General features: G+C 57.0%; 1 protein-coding gene and 2 long non-coding RNA genes across 3 annotated transcripts in view; 2 read left to right on the plus strand and 1 right to left on the minus strand.

Annotated features, from left to right (window-relative positions):
* LOC309636347 overlaps positions 1–16,123 on the plus strand; it is a 142,621-nt gene extending 126,498 nt beyond the window's left edge. Inside the window, exon 8 of the long non-coding RNA XR_014249413.1 lies at positions 13,829–16,123. This is a non-coding gene — a long non-coding RNA (uncharacterized lncRNA). The remainder of the gene's footprint in view (positions 1–13,828) is intronic.
* Positions 1,409–4,326, plus strand: LOC309604598. The gene is made up of 2 exons (XR_014230916.1): positions 1,409–3,178; positions 3,743–4,326. It is a non-coding gene; the product is annotated as an uncharacterized lncRNA (long non-coding RNA).
* Positions 4,295–8,740, minus strand: ZNF503 (zinc finger protein 503). The gene is made up of 2 exons (XM_082408768.1): positions 7,583–8,740; positions 4,295–6,860 (listed from the first exon to the last, which is right to left on the minus strand). Exons 1-2 carry the CDS (start codon positions 7,907–7,909, stop codon positions 5,232–5,234), a joined length of 1,956 nt encoding a protein of 651 aa, XP_082264894.1. The 5' UTR covers positions 7,910–8,740; the 3' UTR covers positions 4,295–5,231.
* Positions 16,124–18,882: the final 2,759 nt, after the last annotated feature.

The following is an 18,882-nucleotide window of genomic DNA, read 5'->3' on the forward strand; positions in this document are numbered from 1 at the left end:
TAGGTTGGGAATTTTCACACTAATGATTTCATTTGAGCCTCACAGCAACCCTATTAGGTGGGTATCAATATATCCATTTTACAGATGAGAAAACTGAGGCCCAGATAAACTGAGTTATAGAGTTGCGCCAGTGGTGGAGCTAGAGTTCGATTTAGACCAGCCTGACCCCAAATTTGTGCTCTTTGTACTGTACCATGTGGCTTTAAGCTGTTCTCTCAGAACACCCCTTGTGCTGTGGGTGTCCCATCAGGCACTGCTGCTTCACCAGGGGCTCAAGAGTCTTTCTGCAGCCCAGACATCCCCTGGGCAAACCCCAGGGTCACACTGGGCAGAGAGAGATCAGTGCCCCCAGGACTTTGGGGGATCTCCAGCACAGGGTAGGGTGAAGTGCTGGGGCTCTGGGTCTGATAGAAATGAGTTCAAATCCCAGCTTTGCTGTGCATTATCTGAACTTAAGCCTCAACTAAGGGGGGCAGTGGGATGAGCCCTAGATTGGGAGCCTGGCTGGAAGTGATGAACATCTGAGGAAGTGAAATGATAAGATGTCTGTATTCACTTCAAATTAATGGGTTGGGGGAGGCAAGAAGGAGGGGGCAGAGAGGAAACAAGATTGGTCATGAGTTGATAACTGTTGAGGCTGGGTGATGGGTTTGTGGGTGTCTAGTATACCATTCCCTCTACCTTTGTGTATGTTTGAAAATCTCCATAATAAAAAGTAAAATAATAATAACAACGCTGAGAACTTAAAAGAAAAAGAAAACAGTTATGTCCACCACACTTTCTCCCAGCTGAATCAGAATCTCTGCCTCCCAGGCATTGTTATGCTTTAAAATTGCCTCAGGTGAGAGCAGCCAAGGTGAGAATCTCTGCATAGACTTCATCACTCACTAGTTGTGTAACCTCAAGCTAGTATCCTTCCCCGGCTGAGCCTCAGTTTTCTCATCTGTAAAACAGGGGTAAAGCTTCTAACAACCTCATGGAATTGTTGTGAGGTTTAAATGGATAATACAGGATAATATGGGCTGGGCATAACAGAGTGAGCAGGTCAGCCTGCAGCTTTGCAGTCACTCTGAGCACCACCAGGCCTATAGCCATAGTATTATAGATGAGGAACCCTAAGGCAATATGTGCAGAAGAGGCCATCAGATGGCCTCGCAGGGACAGGCCTCACCTTCTGGGCAACTTTTACACGTTTTCCAAAGCACAGGGAGTTCACCAACTAGAAGGCTTTTTCACCTGCCTTTCCTTATTGGTTAAAGACCACTCAGCACAGAGACACCAGGGTCACTCAGTGTCACTGCCAGAGGTACAGATTGGGGCGGAGCTTGAATCGAGGAAAAGGCTTGGGCTTTCTCTGTTGGCCTTGCCACTGGCTTCCAGGACTTAGCCTCAGTTTCTCCATCTGTGTCAGGGGTGAGTAAAGAGATGGGCAGCCCTTGGCAAGGGGTAGGTCGTAGGAAATACTCAGAGAATGAGAATGAATGAATGCATGAATGTCTGGGGATCACTTCCCTATGACAGACAAAGTGACCTGTCGGAGCCTTGATGAGGTCGGTGGGAGCTCCCCGGGATGGGGAGGGGCCCTTGACACGTGGGCCAACTCCTCTGGGGTAGAAAAAGAGAGCACGGGGAACACAACAGCAGAAGCTAGTGCAGGTGGAGAAGCGCGGAGGACATGGTTCGCAGCAGGAGAGGAGCAAGGAACTACCAGGAGGGAGCTCCGGGACACCGCTTCGAAAACCGTGCGAAGGTGGAGGCGTGGGGTCTCGGGCCGACCACCCAGCCGGCGTCCCGCGCGCTGGCCAGGGTTCCGGGTCTCTTGCCCACTCCGCTGGACTCCGCATCGCCGCCTGGCGGACACGCCGCGCTCCGCTCGGGCTTCGGCGGCAGCGTGCCGGCGTGCGGAGGATCCCGCGGCAGTTCAAGAGACAGCGGGAGAGCCGGGGGCGCGGAACGAGGATGGGGCGTCTGTTCCCGAGCGGGGTCGCGCCTGGTCTGGACCTGCAGCACACACTGGCACCCTCTCCTCACTAACCCGGCGCCCGGGGTGACTCAGCTCCCTCTCACACGTCGGGGAACGCTTTCTTCCCCCAACCTCCGGCCCCCAGCTCCGGAATTTTACTGCCTCTGAGTAGATTCTCCGGGAAGGAGGTCTCATTAAAATTTCAAGGCGTTTTGGGTTTGATTTTTGTTAATAAAATATCGAGACTGGGCGTGAAGGCACGAGCGTGCCCAGTTCGTCTCCGTGCCGGTCCCAGACCTGAAATTCCAGGGCTGGGGAATTTCTAGGTCCTTCCCTCCCAAGTGGGTCCCGGCGGGCAAGGTGTGGTGGCCCTTCCCAAAGACTCGAGGCAAAGGATAGCGAAGCGTGTGGGTCGGAGTGGCCAGGGGTGCGGGGCTGGTGCTGGTGAGGGGTGAGCAAGGGCCTGGCTTTCACGTCACAAGCCGTGGGCACTGGAGTCCTCGGGACTCGGGCCGCACCACCTCCTCGAATGTCCTCCCATCCCATTGGGGGGGGGGGTGTCTGTCCGAGAGCCTGCGGGTGACAAGTCGCTCCATCGGCCGAGGTTCTCAATAAGCTAGACCCAGCTAGGCCCAGCCCAGCCTCTCTTAGCCGGACCAGAGTGGGAGCAAGACGGCGTCGTCCCGGGTTCAGTGCGGGCAGGCGGCTCGGAGGCGCGGGAGGCTGCCCCCTCCGGGTAGGCGACGCGAAGCCAGTCTTCCTCTACCAAGTCCTCTCCAGGAGGAGGCCTGGGAGCTCCCCGCGGCGTCCCGGAGGTCGCCGGGCCTGCTTTGCGTTCAACCCGGGAAAAGGTCCCGCAGGCGTGAGGCTGACGCTGGGAGGAGGGTGTAAAAATCTCAGAGTGACCAACCCTCGAGCAAATGGCGGCGGGGGCCGCGCGGTTGACTGACCGAAGTCTGAGGCCGAGGGCGGCCTCTGCGCGGCGGTGAGCTTCCCGAGGCAGCAGGGGGAGCTTGACGCCGAGGGAGACCGGTGGCTCGGAGAACCCAGAACGGCCTGACCCTGGGGAGAGGAGAGTTCGGGGCGCGCGCTCAGCGCCGCGACTCCAGGGTCCCAGGATCCCAGGAAAGGCGAGCTCTGGACCCAGAACTCCCGCGGACCCGGCGGGGCGAGCGCCCAAACAGCCAGAGACCAGGACTTGCGCCCGGGCCTGGAGTATGAGTGTGTGTGTGATCGCGGGTGGGGGTGCGTGATCGCAGGTGGGGGGTGGGGGTGGGCCTTGGACCCCCGCTCCCCCTCCCAAAAAGATTAGACATCTTCTCTGCCTGGTTCCATGGGCGCTTCAGGCAGCTCCGTCCTGCCGCTCAAGCTGGGGAGAAGGGAGCGGCGCGCCCCGCGGGGATCCGCGCCCGGACGGAGAGTCCCGCCGCGCCTTTGCGGAGCTGAGCTCGCAACCCAGAACGGCCCTCGGCGTCCACCTGGTCGCCCCAGCGAAGCCAACAGTGGGCGCCAGGACCCTCGCGGGGCCGAACTGGAAGGGGCTTCCGGGTCCCGGGCCCGGGCGCGCTCTCCTGCGGCGCAGACTGGGATAAAGCGCAGACTGCAGAGAAATCGGGATGTGGAAAAGCAGCCGCGGCGCCGGCCTGACGCGGGTCCCGACTCCGGAGAGAGGAAGCAGCCCCGGGGGGAGGGTGGTGGCTGGAGGGGGTCGGCTGGTGGCCGCCTTTGGCCCTCCGCAGCCAGAAGAAGAAAAGGAAAGCGAACTCACTTTCTCCCTAGGGATAAGAGGGCTCCGGTGCGCTCTCCTCCCCAGGCCTGGGAAACAGGTCCCCAAGAGCCCTCCGACCCCCAATCGATCCCGGCTGCCCGCCCGGAACGGGGGATGCTTGGAAAGCCGAGAGGGACAGCGGGTAGCGGCACCTCCTCCGGGCCGAGGCCGAGCGGGCGAGTCCCGACCTGCGCCGCTCTGTGCACAAAACGAAACCCAAACTCCCGAAAATCTCAGTAGGGAAAAATTTAAAAATCCTTTTCTTTTCTTTCACTTTTAACAAACCAGCTGCTGGGAGAAATATTAAAAACGAAATTAGCGATAGCTAAGGACACTATCTTTCCAAATTGTGAAATCCCCTTTAAAAATATTTTCCCCAAGGCCAACCCCCACGACTGGCCAGCCCGTCTGAAGCCTTTGCCTCTTCCTGAAAATCACAACCAAACAATCGGAAATGCGGCCACGGTCCTGGGAAGAATGAGTAGCCTTGAGGCCCTGGGAACCTACTGAGGCCGAAACTGCCATGCTCCTCTTTCTCTTTAACCAAAAATAAAAAAAGATAATAAGAAGAAGTAAAACCTTTTAATACATCAAATATACGGAATTTTAATCTTTAAAGCGATACATTGTCTATTATTTTAGTACATGACGTAAACCTTACTTGTCCCCTTCTCAGCGGGTGGACTTAAAAATTAAAAATAGTTAAGTGTTCCTTTTAAAGAACAAAATAAGGCAAATGAGGTTTTGGAATAGAATTGTTTTTCCTTTTTTTTTTTTTTGTTTTCTTCCAGACTACATACAAAAAAATATCCATTCTCTTTCGATGGTATACACCTTAAAAATAATTGCAATTTGAAATCAGAGCTGACAAATTGTGACTTGTTTTGTTTTGTTTTTTCATTTTTTGTAACAAACATGCAGGTAAATTTGTTTCAATCAGACATTAAATAAGAACGTACAATACAATCATAGCAATTTTAAAGTAACATTAAAGAGAAGACCTCTAGTTCTGTGGCGGTTTTGTATTTATTTATAATCTACAAGGGACGGGAGGGTTTGTTTTCCACATTTTTACCCTCAAGTTTTTTTTCCCCCTCTTCCTTTTTACCTACGGAGCTCAAACTAAGTAATGCACTTTTGAACCACGGGTCCGCTTGGAGCTAACATAAATAAATACCAGTGTCCACCGATGCAGTCCTCAGATGAACACTTTCTCAATTCTTTTTTCCTTCTTTTTCTATAAAAAGTCAAATGATATTTTTTCAACTTTTATAAAGTTTGGGTGGGGAGATGAGAGGTGGGGAAAAGGGGAGTGAGTTTCCCACCGGGTCGCGGTCGCTGTTTCGGGTAGATAGATACGGTATATATGTATTTTCCTTTTCTGGCCCGGGTCATCCCCACGCGCGGGTGACAGTAGCCTCTGCCCTGTTCCCGCCCCTCCCTCTGCTCTTCCCCACCCCCCAGTTCTTTTCTTTCCCTCGACAGCCCTCCCGACCGCCCTCACTGGTACCCCAGCGCGGAGGCCGTGGTCAGTCTCTGTCCGTAGAGGGCGTAGGGGGAGTAGTAGGGTCCGGTGGCGGCGGGCACGGGCACGGGAGCGCCGGGCGTGGGGAGCGGGCTCTTGGAGTAGGGGTGGTAGCGGCTGCTGAGTCCCAGCGCGTGGTGAGGGCTGCGCAGCGCCAGCGTCCCGGGGCTGCCCGGGGCGCCCGACGTGGGGATGTGCATGTGGCAAGCCATTGCGGCCGCTGCAGCGCTGGCCAGAGACGAAGAGCTGGGGTAGCCCGACAGCAGTTTGTCTGTCCCGGGGAAGGCCGTATGGGTCCGCAAGTGGCTGAGCAGCTCTTCGGACGTAGCGAAGCGCTTGTCGCAAGGCCCGTTGGCCGACACCCAGTTGCAGATGTGGGGGAGTGGGTCGTTAGGGAGCATGAAGCCGTAGGGGTAGAGGGGGTGGCCGGCCAGAGAGGGCGGTGTGGCGCCGGCAGCCGCGGCAGCGGTTAGCGATGAGTGCACGCCGTGCAGAGGGTGCGTGGGGTACACCAGCGGGTATCCGGACTTGAGAGCCGCAGCCGCCGCGGCTGGATCGTGAGCGCACGACGCGCTGGCTGCCGCCGCCCCAGCCAGGTGGCTGGCGCAGTGGTAGCTGAGGCAGTACGGGTCCCGGCACAAACTGGCTGTCATCACGGACGGCGGCGACGCTCCGGCCAAGGGGCTCGAGCCGGCGGGCTTACTGCAGCCCAGAGAGCCCGCCGCAGCCGCCGCCAGCTGCGCCCCCACCAGGCTGCCCGGCTTGGTAGGGTCGAGCGCCACTCCGTGTGGCAGGAACTGGGGCGGGTAGCCGGCGTAGGCCCCAGCCAGGCTGCCTGGGTAGGTCATGCCCGCGGGAGGCAGAGGGAACACTGTCTGGCCCGGCTTGTAGGGCGACACGGGCGCCACCAGCCCAGAGCCCAACACCGAGGAGGAGGTGGGCGCGCTGGGGCCGGAGCCGGAGCCGGAGCCCGATGAGCCGCCGCAGTCCGAGCCTAGAGCCTTGCCCCCGGGGCCCCCATCTGGGTGCTGGCTCACGTCCACATTAATCCCGCCGCCACAGCTAATCCGGCCGTGCGCCAACCCCGTGGGTCCCCCTTCGGCCGAGGCGCCCCCGGAGCCCTTGCTGCCGCCACCGCCCGCCTCGGGGTCCTTCTTGTCGTCCTTGCCCTCCGGGCCGCCCCCGGCCGAAGGCAGCATGCCTCCTGGCGAGCAGGCCGAGGCGCTGGAGCTTGGGCTGCCTGTCCTGGGCGTGAATGGCTGGCAGGTGGCGCTCGGTACCCGGAATCCTGATTTCTCCGCCGAAACCCCCCCGCCGCCGCCCCCGCCGCCCCCGCCTCCGCCGCCCCCGCCTCCCGGCTCCTTCTTATCCGAGCCGGGTTTGGAGTACGGCTTGAAACTCGACTTGTCCTCCACGCCGATGTCGCTCAGCTTGAGGGGGCCCGACTTTGCGTCCTTGTCGCCCCCGGCGCCGCCGCCGGCACCGCCCGCGCCTCCCCCGTTGGAGGCGACCGAGGAGAGTTTCGACGAGGGCGAGGGGTCGGGCTTCCCGATCTGCGAGCATGTTTGGGCCAACAGCGCCAGCGGGCTCTTCTTGGCATCAAGCTGCGGGGGTCAGACGTGGGGGGGGAGCACAAAGAAAGAAGGGGAAACCCTTTAGAATCCTGGCTTCTACGTTTCAAACGCACCTCCGCCAAGACCCGCAAAGATCCTCCCAGCCCCAAGGCTTAATTCTAGGCGACACCCCTTCTACACACACACATTCTCGCTCTTGAGAAAGGCCACAGCACTCCCCCCCCACCCGCCCCGCCATCAGGATCTTTCCTGTCCTCTCTAAGCGATAACTGTATTAAAAAAAAATTGCAAAATGTTTTGGTTTCTGACTCTTTGACCCAGAACTGTAACCCCACGCACCCACACACACCCCTAATTCGAGTAAGGGCTCGGGTGGTTGGCGCCTTAGAGGCTGTGTACAAACACCAGGTTCTGGAGAACCGGAGGACTGGGACTTTGGAACCGTATTTTGGGCTCCCGGGCTCCTATCTTCCAGGCTGAGCGTGAGCGGAACTGGGTCGGGGTAGGAGCTTTAATACCAAAGGGAGAAACAAGTTTCGGCTGCCTTGCCTTTTAGCATTCATACCTCATTCTACCTCCTCCCCTCTTTCCGCCCTAGTTTTAAGGTGCGGGGGCACTATCCTCTCCCCTCATCCCGGAGCGGAATCCGACCCCCCTTCCATCCCCCCCCTCCCCGATCCCGAGAGAAAGAAATCCTGTGAAGTGGCAGCCAGGGTGGTGGTCCCAGCGCGATCCAGGGATAGGGTCCTTACCTCTATGGGGCTGACAGGAGTGGAAGGCAGGGGCTGCAGGTACTCGGGGTGCAAAATGTGGCCAGTCCGTGCCGTCAGCATCTTCAGCACCTTGATGGGCAAGCGGTTAGCCTGGCGGAGAGGGTCAGAGGGGGGCACGGCGTGCACAAAAGGCTTGGTGCTGCCGGCCGGGGACGAGCCTGCGCCGGGGCCGGAGCCGGAGCTATTTCCAGAGAGCGCGCTGGTCCAGGCAGGGTCCGCGCTGGTCCAGGCAGGGTCCGCACTGCCGCTGCCGCCGCCGCTGTGCTTACTGCTTCTTAAGGCAGAAAGCGAGGGCGCTGTGCTCATGACCCACCCGCGCGCATGGGAGCAGCGGGGGGAGGGCTCCTGGAGGCGCGGGGCGGGCTCGGGGCTGCGCGCTCGCCCGGGAAGCAGGAGCAGCAGCAGGAGGAGGAGGAGCTGGCGCGGCGATCACGGGCGCCCAGAGCGCCTTCTCGGCGCCTGGAGCCAGAAGCGAATAATCCTGGGTGGCCCGCAGCGGAGCCGTGGCCGAGCGGGAGGAGCCGACCCGACTTCGGGAGTGCCGGGTGGCTCGCGGTGTCCGCCTCGGGCTGTGCCCCTGCGTTGCGCACTCGCGGCCCGGCGATAGCGCCTGCGCTGCTCTCCGCGATGTGAGCCGCTGCCTGTCCAGCCTGGGCTCTGGCGAGGAAACTCACTTCAAAAGCAGCTGCACCGAGGGGGAGATTAAAGCCTTTGCCGCCTTCCAATCAAATGGGAGCCCGAGGTGATTGGAGGGTCAAGGGGATGTGACGCGTCCCGCGCCGCCGCCGCCGCCGCCGCCGCCAGGACTCTCAGCGCTGGTTTTAATGGGCAGCTCCCTCTTCGCCGCTCCCCCTGCGTGTCCCCTCCCCTGATTTCGCTCGGAGGACGAGCTGGACATTTATTCTACGTTTGCTGTCTGCCGCCTCCCTCTTTTTTCTTCCTCGTCGTCCGTCCTTTCCCCAGCTGGAGAATAAACTGAAACCTTCTTTTGCAGGAGGGTGTGTGTGAGGAACAGTTTGGGGGTGTTCAGAAGGAGCACTGGCGGGAGTCTCGACAACAGCCGGACTGTCAACCCCAGGGCCGCACAGGGGGCCCGCACACCAGATATTCTCTCCTCCTCCTCAGTGGTAATTGAAATCTCTTGGGGTGCGGCCGCCTGGGTAAGGAAAGGTGGGGAGCGGTTGTTGGAGGAAGTCCGCCCGCCCGCTTTGATTTCCCGAGATTCGGCGGCGGAGAAACCAGAAGCTGGGTGGGCAGCGGAGGCGGTGGAGGCCTGTCTGCGCTTGGTGTGCTCGGCTCCCCGCCCTTCCCGGCCACGTGACGCCCGGGGATGCGCAGATTGGGGCAGGAGCGGGGGTCACATGTTTCCTCTGTTTCACACTCAGCCCCCACCCATTCTTACTCTCCCCTGCTACCCTCTCTTCTACCCACCCCCCCCCGCCCCGTTCTTTGGGCATCTCCACCCCTCCATCAATTGTCAGTGTTCCTCGACCGCAATCAATCAGTTATTTGTCAGCTCTTGTCAATCCGACGGTGATTTATGTCAGCTTTTGTTGCTGATTACAAGGCGGGTGCGACTTGAAGGCAAAAAGAGAGAGGGAGAGAGAGACGGAGAGGAAGGAAGAGACTGAGGGGGAACTGGAGGAGGGGGAAAGAGAAGCAGCCTCCTGGGATGAGAGGCGGGGGCTCTAAGAAAAAGAATGAAAGAGGAGAAAGAGGCGCTCAGTGTCAGGAAAATGAATAGTGAGAGTAAAGTGCGCAGGTGCGCCCAGGGCGCTGAGAGGGGTGCGCTGGCCTGCGGTGTGCGCCTCGCTCCTCTCAATATCGGAGAGAGAGATACAACCTTCCACCTCTGGGGAATTCCGGTCTTTTGGGGCCGCGGAGTTACGGGTGGCACAGGGTATCCGAAACGGGCGGTGGCGACGTCTAACACGGGAGAATCGTCCCCTCTCCCCGCCCCCCCCGCCCCCCCCGCCAGGGTAGTCCCTTCAGGGCGTGTAGTGTGCAGTCGTCAAGCTGCCAGCCTGCCACGGACCCCGCCCTCCGTAGTGACCCGACTCCAAACTCGGAGACTTCTTTCTAAGAGCCACACCACCAACGTAACCTTGAGCCCTGGAGGTCAGTGGTGGGGTACCCCCGCCTCAATTCTTTGAACCCCCCCCCCCACCCACACACACACATCGTGGCTAGGGCTGAGAGACTGCGAAGAAGAGGCCTGACCATGGGTCCTTGCACGAGATACGTTTCAGGCTCACTCAGGCCCCCTCTCCACCCTCCCTCACCCCGCGCCATCCCCGCAGTCTTGGTAGCCGGGGTTACTCCGGGCTGCTCGCTCGAATTTATTGGAACGCCGAGCCGGGACTGACCGGCGCGGGGAGAGCGGAGAGAAGGAGTGAGAGAGAAAGGGGGGGCAGCTGCCTGTGGGAACACCGGCTCTTCCAGGGAAGCGGAGCGGGACTGCCGCGTTCCCCTCGATTTGCACCGTCACTCTGGCTGTTTGGAAGGAAGAGGGGAGGCGCTCTGCGTGCCTCCGTGTACCTGGATCTGAGTGCAGAAGTGTGTATGAATGCCTGTGCCGCTGTGTGAGTTGTCAGGGCTTTGGGAGCGTCCGGAGCGAGTTCGGGGGTCACCTCCAAAAACTCGCAGAAACTGGAAGTGGGTGAGAGGAGGACACATCCCCTTCGTCGGAAGGACTTGGAATACTTTGAATATCCCCTCCCCCACTTTTCCGCCCCGGCTCTTCTTTTGTTGTCAAGTCCTTTTGATAAATGGTGGTGCTGGGAGCGCTGGGGAGCCTGGAGCCAGTCTGTACCCGCGCGGGGGCGGGGGCCGGGCCTGGAGACCCGGTTTCCACCCTCGCTCAGCCGGCCCTGAGCCCCGTAGGCACGGAAGTCGGGTCTGGGACCTGCCCTCGGCGTGCTCGCCCTCTCCTCTCTCACCACCCCATTCCTCTCTCCCTCATTTTTGTCTCTGTCTCCCACTCCGAACAGGTACCGAGAACTTTCTGGGGGTGAGTTTTAGAATTTTCTCGTAGGCATTCTTTTTATGCGTTTTAATCTTATCCCTTGATTCTTTAGGTTGGTAAACTTCATGAGATGGTAATTTGTCTAAAGATAATTTGGAGAAGAGGGGAGTGAGGCGCTGTGTATATGGGGAGTTTGTCGGTGTATGTGTGCGTGTTTAGGTGTAATAACACACCTAAATTCAAGGGGCTTTGGAGTGTCTGTGCGACAACGGAGGAAGGTGAGTCCGTGAGACGGTGGCGAGGCCACAAGCGAGGTTGTGAAGGTTGTCTGAATGATCTTTGGGGAGCGAGTCCCAGGTGCCCGTTTCTGAGGACGGGACGGTTCTAAGCTGTCTCTGCAGGGCAGACACTGTGAGGCCGCCTGTATCTTGCGGGTCTGTTGGTGTATGTCTGTGTCATTGGGTGCATGGTTGTCGGTTGTTGGCCCAGATCAACTGTAGATCTCCCAGCCATGGGCCCCGTGTCGCCGCGGCCTCCCGGTGAGGCCCGGACACTGAATGCTGGGGGCGGCGGCCAGGGATGCAGGTGACCGCGGGCGTCCCTCCCTACCCCTCGCCCTGCAGTCTCCAGACTCAGTCCATTCCCTCTCCTGTAATTCCAGCAGCTTTCTTTTTACGCCCGGCAGCTGGGGAAACCAGAGAGTGGCCCCCGCGTCCCCCGGAATGGGCGTGCCGCGGTGTGGTCGCACACGCTCGCGGGCCTGTGCGGTGCGTGGGTCTCAGTCCGCGTGCATTCGCTCTTCACAAAATCCGACTCCGAAGGTCCGAGCGCACGGGGGCGCCTAGGGGTCTGCGCGCCCGGGGTTTTCGGTAGGCGCCAGCGTCCGAGCCTGCCCATCTCGAGGGGAAGGCCAAATCCCCGGAGGCCGCGCAGGCCGTGGGGGTAAGGGAGTTATTAATTCCTAGGTCTAATGCCGCCAACCCCCAGCGGCGATTGGCCTGGATGTCCTGCGGATTTTATTTGCACACAATGGAAATGATTTGTTTTCTCTAAAAAAGGAGTGGGCATGGCAGATATTTGAGGAGGGGGTGGGAGGAGAAGGAAGGGGAGAGAGCTGAGGAAAAAAGTTTGAAAATGCCTTGAACTATTCACTGTCGAGATGGCTAATCAGTATTGAGGCCGGAGGGCAGGCGGGCCGCCTTTCACCGCCGCTTCCCTTTCATCTCGGGCTCGGCGGAGGCGCTCAATTAAAAGCCTATCAGTTTGTAAGTAAATCAACGCCTATCAGAGTTGTCACATCAAACAAAACGATTATTATTGCAGCCCGCCTCCCCTATTAATCTCCCTCGAAGATAATCCGCCTGACAGGTCAGGCCCGGCGAGCTGGAAAGCCTGGCCCAGAGCGCCCAAACAGTCCCGGACTGGCGCGCGCCCCTTGGGGCACCCCCTCCCTCCCTCCCACCCCGCCTCGTGGTCCCCCGGGAGCTGGGAGAGAAAGGGCGAGCGGAGGCCGCTGGACCCAGGCCCGCCCCTCCGGACTGGGAGCCGGGCCCAGATTCGATGGGCTGGTGGGGGACGGTGCCGGGCGGCCCTCGCCTCTTCTGGGACCGGGGGTGTACCAGGCTTGCCAGGACCACAGCCTGGCCTGGTCCTCGGGCGTCGCCAAGGCCTGCACTCTTCTCGGCTCGCTTCCCCTGGTTCTTCCCCACCCCCCCTACTCTTTTTTGTTTCCTCTCTCGCTTCTTTCTTGGCCCCCTACCCGTTTTCTTCCTTTCCCTCCTCTTCATTTATACTTTTCCTACTAGCCAGGGAATATTTCCTATTCTCTCTCCCTTCTCTCAGTATACCGTATATACCACTTCAGCGCAACCACACTCGCTGAACAGGGCATTCTCAGGGCCCGGGTTACTTCTCTGCGGCAGGGCTGCCTCAGGAGTGTGTGCAGTTCCCAGGAACTCAGGACCAAGTCCTTCCTAATTTCTCCCCACGCAGGGGTTCTCAGAAGCTCTACGCCTGTTTAAGGGTTGGGTGCGTTTGAAGGGGTGAGAAAAAAAGAGAGACCAGGTCAGTGAGATGGGTGGACAGTCGCAAGCTCCCTATTCTGGAATTAGTATTTTGTCTTGGAATTTCACAGCTGCAACGTCACTGACCTAGCTGGTGGCGTTGCCTGGGCTTTGCAAATACGCGGGGGAGACCCACAGGGCATCTGGGCCTCGGCACTGAGTATGTGAGGGGGTGCCTAACATTTCATAAGTAAATAACGCCCACATAACTGCTTCTATAGCCTAAACTGGCGTTCGGAGGCCCGGGTGGGGCCTGGATTCCTCACGGGTGTGAAATCGTGGCCTTCTTCCCGGTGGCCTCCGGCTTTGAGCTTTGGGATGCTTCGGAATCAAGCGCGATCCACCCTTTTCTGCGCTCTTGCTCCAAACCGATAGGCCCAAATGGTCACTGCTCTGGCCTGGTGGAGCCGGGATTGAGGGGTGGTTGAAGTGTCTGAGGGGGAGCGGCTGCCCGCAGGATCTCAGGCCTTAGTACCCTAAATGCTGGGTTCAGCGCCTCGGAAAGTCTCCCTCTCAATGTATGTATGAGGGAGAACCCCCAAGGCCCAGCAGTGTTGGCTGTCCGGGCCGAGCCTCTCCCAGTAGTCACGCCAGGGTCCGAGGCAGCAGATATGGAATAGAGCCCACCTCAGAGTGCTCGGCTCCCGGAGCTGCAGAACCCGTGGCCCCTACCACGCAGTCCCGAAAGCCCCCCATTTGTGTGCACTTTCCACAGCCGACCTAGTAGGAATAGTTATTTCCTTACCCAGAAATATTGTAGCAGTGCAGTGGCTTAATTATCTGCGCGCCTGCTTTTCTTAAATGTATTTATTTCACTTATGCCACGCCGCGGATATTTAAAGAGGTACACATACCGCACACCTCAACGATGCGGAACTCACTCTGGCTAAAGGATATATTTGCTGGGTGGTTATTTGGACATAAGTACTATCTCGAGCCCAGATTACACCCAAGCAGGGGCTGTAAAATGACACTTGCTCTAGAATTTTTCCAACTTAACTATATGTGCACACACCGAGAATTTAATAATATTTTATATCCCTCTACATATCTAAATATTCAGATGTTATGTTACATGCCCTTGAAGCCGGAAGCAATCTTCCGTTCACACTGGACGTGGAGCTGTTTGTATAATTTTCATCTCCCTGCACTTACACATGAATCTTAATCTAATAAATTCAACCTTGTCATTTTTAGAATCGACATAATTTCTCTGGCTGCGGGTTGCGCTGTCTGTATCCGAATAAATACAGCTCGCATTCGTCCAGCAGGAAACGGCTCCCGGTTCCCGTGTACGGAGACGCATCGGCTCAGCACGGGACGCGAGATGGCTCCTCGTGCTCATAAGGCGGCAGGTCTGGCCTCCGAGGGAGGCTGGACTATCAGCGCGCTCAGGCCGAGCAGCCTCTCGCTGCCCGGCAGTGCCTGGCAGTCCCCCAACTCTGCCTGTGCTTCGGGAACCCGCCGGGCCGAGTCCGTCCGGGGCGAAAACTGAAAGCAAATTCCACGGCAGATGAAGCTCGAACTTTCTACGAAGCAAGTTTGCAGCAGAGATTCGGTGGTACCTTTCAGAGGACAGTGCGCGCAAAGTGGGGCGGTGGGCGAAGAGGGCACCGGGAGTCTGAGCTTGGTCCGCGGCGAAACGCGAGGGAAGGCACCTCCCCCTCGTTATTTCTCGCCAACTTCTCGGCCTCTGTCCGTAAAAATAGTTTCCAAGGTGCCGCGGACGCCCAGGATGTGATTGTGGGAATCGCACCAGGGAAGAGGCGGCTTTGTAAAAGTTGCAGAAAAAGCTTTACCCAGAAGCGTGCGCCCAGCCGGGCTCAAGAAAGCTTGGGACCAACTCGCCTTGCCCCGGGCAGAAGGAGCCCCCCTGGAGAGCCCCCTGCCCAGCCCTCTTCCCTCACCTCGAAACCGCACGTAAATAACCTCCCGCTGCCTGCCCTGCAAACTTCCCCGCGCGGTGCCGCGCTTGGCGGGCGAGGCCCGGACGCAGAGCCGGCCCGCAAGGCCGCTTGTCGGCCCGCTCAACCCAGCCTTGACACAGGCTTGCGCGGAGGTGAGAGGATGAGTGTGGTTCCGGCTCCCACTTGGCTGCCCAGACCATCACCGCCGGCCTCCCAGAGCAAGAGCTTCCCCTAGGGAGCGGTGGTCTTGGGGGGCTGACGAGGGCGCAAAATGCGCGCGCGGGGCTGCGGGGGGAGGTGGCCGCCGGTCTCTCCACGGAGCCTGTCGCCGGGCCGGCCGCGGCGGGTGAGTGATGAGGGCAGAGAAGGGCGCCCATAAATCGCGGGTGTCAGGGCGAAAAACTCTCTTTATTGTCTGCGTGATGGATGGGCCCGGGGACGAGACACCAAATACTTCGTATCGCCTTTAAATGGGAACACATTTTCCGCGGCCATAATTCATGTTTTTTAAATAGAAAGTTTGAAATGTTGCCTATATTTCACCGGCCCTGACATATTTATGAATCGCTCCCTGCATGCAAATATCATTATTTAAAGCGCCGGGGAGAGCTCGGGGGAGGGGAGGAGGCGCGGCCCCTGGGGCGTGGGGGTGGTGAACTGGGGAAACGCGAATGGAGAGGGGGGGCACCAGCGCCCTAAAGTGCGGACAATGAGGCGTGGAGGAAAGCCGTATCCGGAAGCCCAGCGACCGGGGGCTCCCCTCCCGCCGCCGGACCCCTCACAGCCGCTCGGGGAAGTCTGCGCGGTTTGGGGGGTCCCACCCACTGCCGGGAGACCAGGGGGCATTTTGCGTCCGTCTCCGAGGCTCTGATCAGAGCCACCTTTTCCGAGAAGGGAGTAAAAGAAATAAAAATAAAAAGAATTTAACAAACTCAATAACAACCCAACGTGTTTCGTGTTCGTTGCCATTGCATCGGTTTTATTGATTTTCATTCTGCAAACCTGAGACTGCGCGCCCGGGCGGGGCGACTGTCAGACCCCAGTCACCTCGAGGAGCTGGTGGGGGATAACCGTCCGGTGCCGCGGCCTCGAACCGCCCCCCACCCAACCAGCTCACCACCTCTCATGCACAACGGAGCCTGCGCAAGACGCGGGGACACGAATGACCCGGCCCCCAAGCTCTGGGGGCTTCAGTCCCGCCCCCTCTGCCTCCACAGTGCTGTGCTGCGCTCCTGGGGTCTGCGTCCGCCCTCTCCGAACCCCACTGTCAATACAGTCGCTTTGGAAAAAAGCCGGGCACGTGCCATCAGCCTCTCCACTGCCCGTCCACACCTGCGCCCTCACTAGCCAAGTCTTTACCTGTGCGGTCCCCCGCGGCGCCTGCGGCAGCGCCGGTAACGCAGGAATGGAAGCGAGGGCGGGGGAGTGGGAGGGACTGAGAGCATTACCCGAGACAGCCAGATATTCAGACTCGGGGCCTCCTCTTCGGACTGGTGTTGAGGCCCTGGCCCAACAAGCTCTAGGAGCCGAATTGCGCGGGGAAGAGCGAGGCGGGGGAAGGGCGAGGGGAACCTGCCTCGGGAGGGAGGGGCGGGCCCGGCGGCACTTCCGCCGTGGGCGGGACCGCGGGCTGCAGCGCCGGTCCCGCCCCTCCGCGGCGCCGGCCCGCCCCCAGCTCGCCAGGCTCCATCCCCGCCGGCTGGGACCCTGGGTCTCAGGCTGGTACCTGAGGCCTTGGCGTACAACCCGGGTCTCGCAGGAGGGCAGTGGGCAGCTTCTTTTCCCCACCTAGGGTTGTATCTAAGGATTTTTAAATCATAGGAACACAAGCACATACCTTGGCCCAAACGCTCAGGTAAGACTTTGTCAAACTTTGGTGTTCTGGTAGTCCTGAGACCTGCGTGGCCAAGGGGGTTCTCAAACATTCTCCAGGATCCAATCAGTTGCCCCTCTGACAGCAGGGAATACAGATCCGTCCCCTAGGGTCCCACCTGTCTTTCAGGAAGGTCAAAAACAAAAGCTAACACTGTTTGAACGTTTGCTTTGTGCCAGACGCTAAGAACAGCAACTCTCTGAGGTAAGTACCATGAATGCCCTGTTTTATAGATAAAGAAATTGAGGCATGAAGAGGAGAAATAGGCCTTGCCTCACTCCCATATCCTCATCCCTTCTTTTCTTCAGATCCCCAGCATCCCAACCCATCACTCTGGGGGGAATCTTGCTGGGCTTTTACTTACCTTATTCGAGTGTTCCCTGGCCTGTTAACTGCATCCATCTGCAGCTGAGGCCTTGCTGAGCAAGAGGGGGACCCACACAGAGGAGGAGAAAGGTATAAATGGGGCTGGGCTCAACTCAACTCCTGGGCAGCTCCCAGCCTGATGGGGAAACTGGACCACTGAGCACCCTGGCTTGTTTCCTCATAGCCCTTTAGCCCTTCAGAAGCCAGAGTGATATTAAAACAACAACAACAAAGACTATGAGATCATGTTTCTCCTCTGCTTTTGCTTCTGGGTTCACATTGTTCTTAGAATCAAGTTGAACCCATGACTGGCAAGTCTCTGAGGTTTAATTTGCCTCAGCTCCCCCTTCTGCCTTTGTCTGTCTCCTACTGCCCCTCATCCTGAGCTCCTGCCATCCATGCTGCTTTTTGGTTACTCAAATGTGCCATACAACTTCCCACCTCAGGACCTTGCTAATGCTTTTCCTTCTATCTGGAATGACCTTCTGTCCTTCTTCTCACCTGGCTCACTGCTCCTTTGCCTTTAGGTCTCAGCTTACATACCATTTTCCTGTACACTCCCCCCTGGTACTGGGTTAGGGCTTCTGTATAACCCTCTCTCAGAGCACTTAGCACACAGCATTTCCTCTCCTCTTCACTGGATGGTAACTCCGAAGGGTCAGAGACTGGGGCTATTCCTTCAAGGAATGAATAAGAAAAGGGCATTCATAAGTACCATCAACTGTGCTGAATGAATGATAACTTTGGGGGTTCACTTCATTTTGGGGGGCTACCAGTAAGTATTCTTTATTGTCTCACATCCCAAGATGTTTTCTCAATTTAATAAGGGAGATAACACAAATCTTATGGAAAAATAATGATTATTTTGAGTCATATAGTGTAAATATCAAACAAGTCAATGCTCAAGTATGTTGGAGAAGAAAAACAACTATGGTTTTCCAGCCATTTATTCTGATTTTCAAAGTGCAAGATGTGTTGGTTGACACAATGTAATGGAGACACCCCCCTTATATGACCACTCCTAACATCCATGCATGTGTGTCCCCAGGCTGTACCTGGGCCCCCTTTTCCTCACATCACACATTATTGCTATCATAGTTCAGTCCTTTATTAGCTTCTGGCTGAGCTGCTACTGCAAAAACCTTCTAATTATTCTGTGTATCCTCAGCCTCTCTTGCCTCTAATGTATTATACATCCTCCTGCCAGGTTAATTTTCTTGATCCCATCATTCCTTTGCCCCCAAATCTTCAGTGATTTCCCGCTGCCACATACAACACTTGACTCTTCGTAATTTAGTTCTAAACTACTTTTAAACAGCTTTGGTTAAGTTGCATTCCAAACTTATAAAAGAAACCTATATTCACTTCAACCAGTAAAGCACTCAAAGATACATAAAGAAAAACATGATCTCACCAATCTCCTTTCCATTTCCCACCCTGTCTCCTGAGATATCCAGTGTTAACAGCCTGGGGTGTAACTTCTATCCCTTTCTCCATGCTCACCATGCTCATATAAATTACACTCAGATGTATAGAGCTATTATGTTATTGCTTGTTTATACAAAAATGATTATATTAGAGTTCTCTGCAACTTGCTCATTCTTTCCCAGTAAAAAATGAGTCTGTAGATGGAGAGCTAATTTTTTCATGTTTTTTAGCTGCATAGTACAAATCTTCTTTGACTTATGATGGGGTTACCTGATAAACCCATCTTAAGTTGAATGTATCATCCAGTTAAAAATGCATTTAATACACCTAATCTACCGAACACCGTAGCTTAGCCTAGTCTACCTTAAACATGCTCAGAATACTTACATAAGCCTACAGTTGGGCAAAATCACCTAATACAAGGTCTATTTTATAATAAAGTGTTGAATAGCTCATGTAATTTACTGAATACTGTACTGAAAGTGAAAAGACAGAAAGGTTGTACAGGTACAGAATGGTTGTAATGTATCCGTTGTTTCCCATTGTGATCATGTGGCTGACTGGGAGTGGCAGCTCACTGCTGCTGCCCAGCATCAGGAGAGTATCATACTGCATATCAGTAGCCCGGGAAAAAATCAAAATTCAAAATTCAAAATATGGTTTCTACTATATGCCTA

The sequence above is a fragment of the Balaenoptera borealis genome, assembly GCF_965194805.1.
Source record: "Balaenoptera borealis genome assembly, chromosome: 10".
Lineage (NCBI taxonomy): Eukaryota > Metazoa > Chordata > Mammalia > Artiodactyla > Balaenopteridae > Balaenoptera > Balaenoptera borealis.

Excerpts from the sequence above, each read along its gene's own strand:
- ZNF503 (XM_082408768.1), bottom strand. The coding sequence starts at position 7,909 with ATGAGCACAGCGCCCTCGCTTTCTGCCTTAAGAAGCAGTAAGCACAGC. Across the intron at positions 6,861-7,582 it reads CTCCTGTCAGCCCCATAGAG|CTTGATGCCAAGAAGAGCCC; the intron begins GTAAGGACCCTA and ends TGACCCCCGCAG.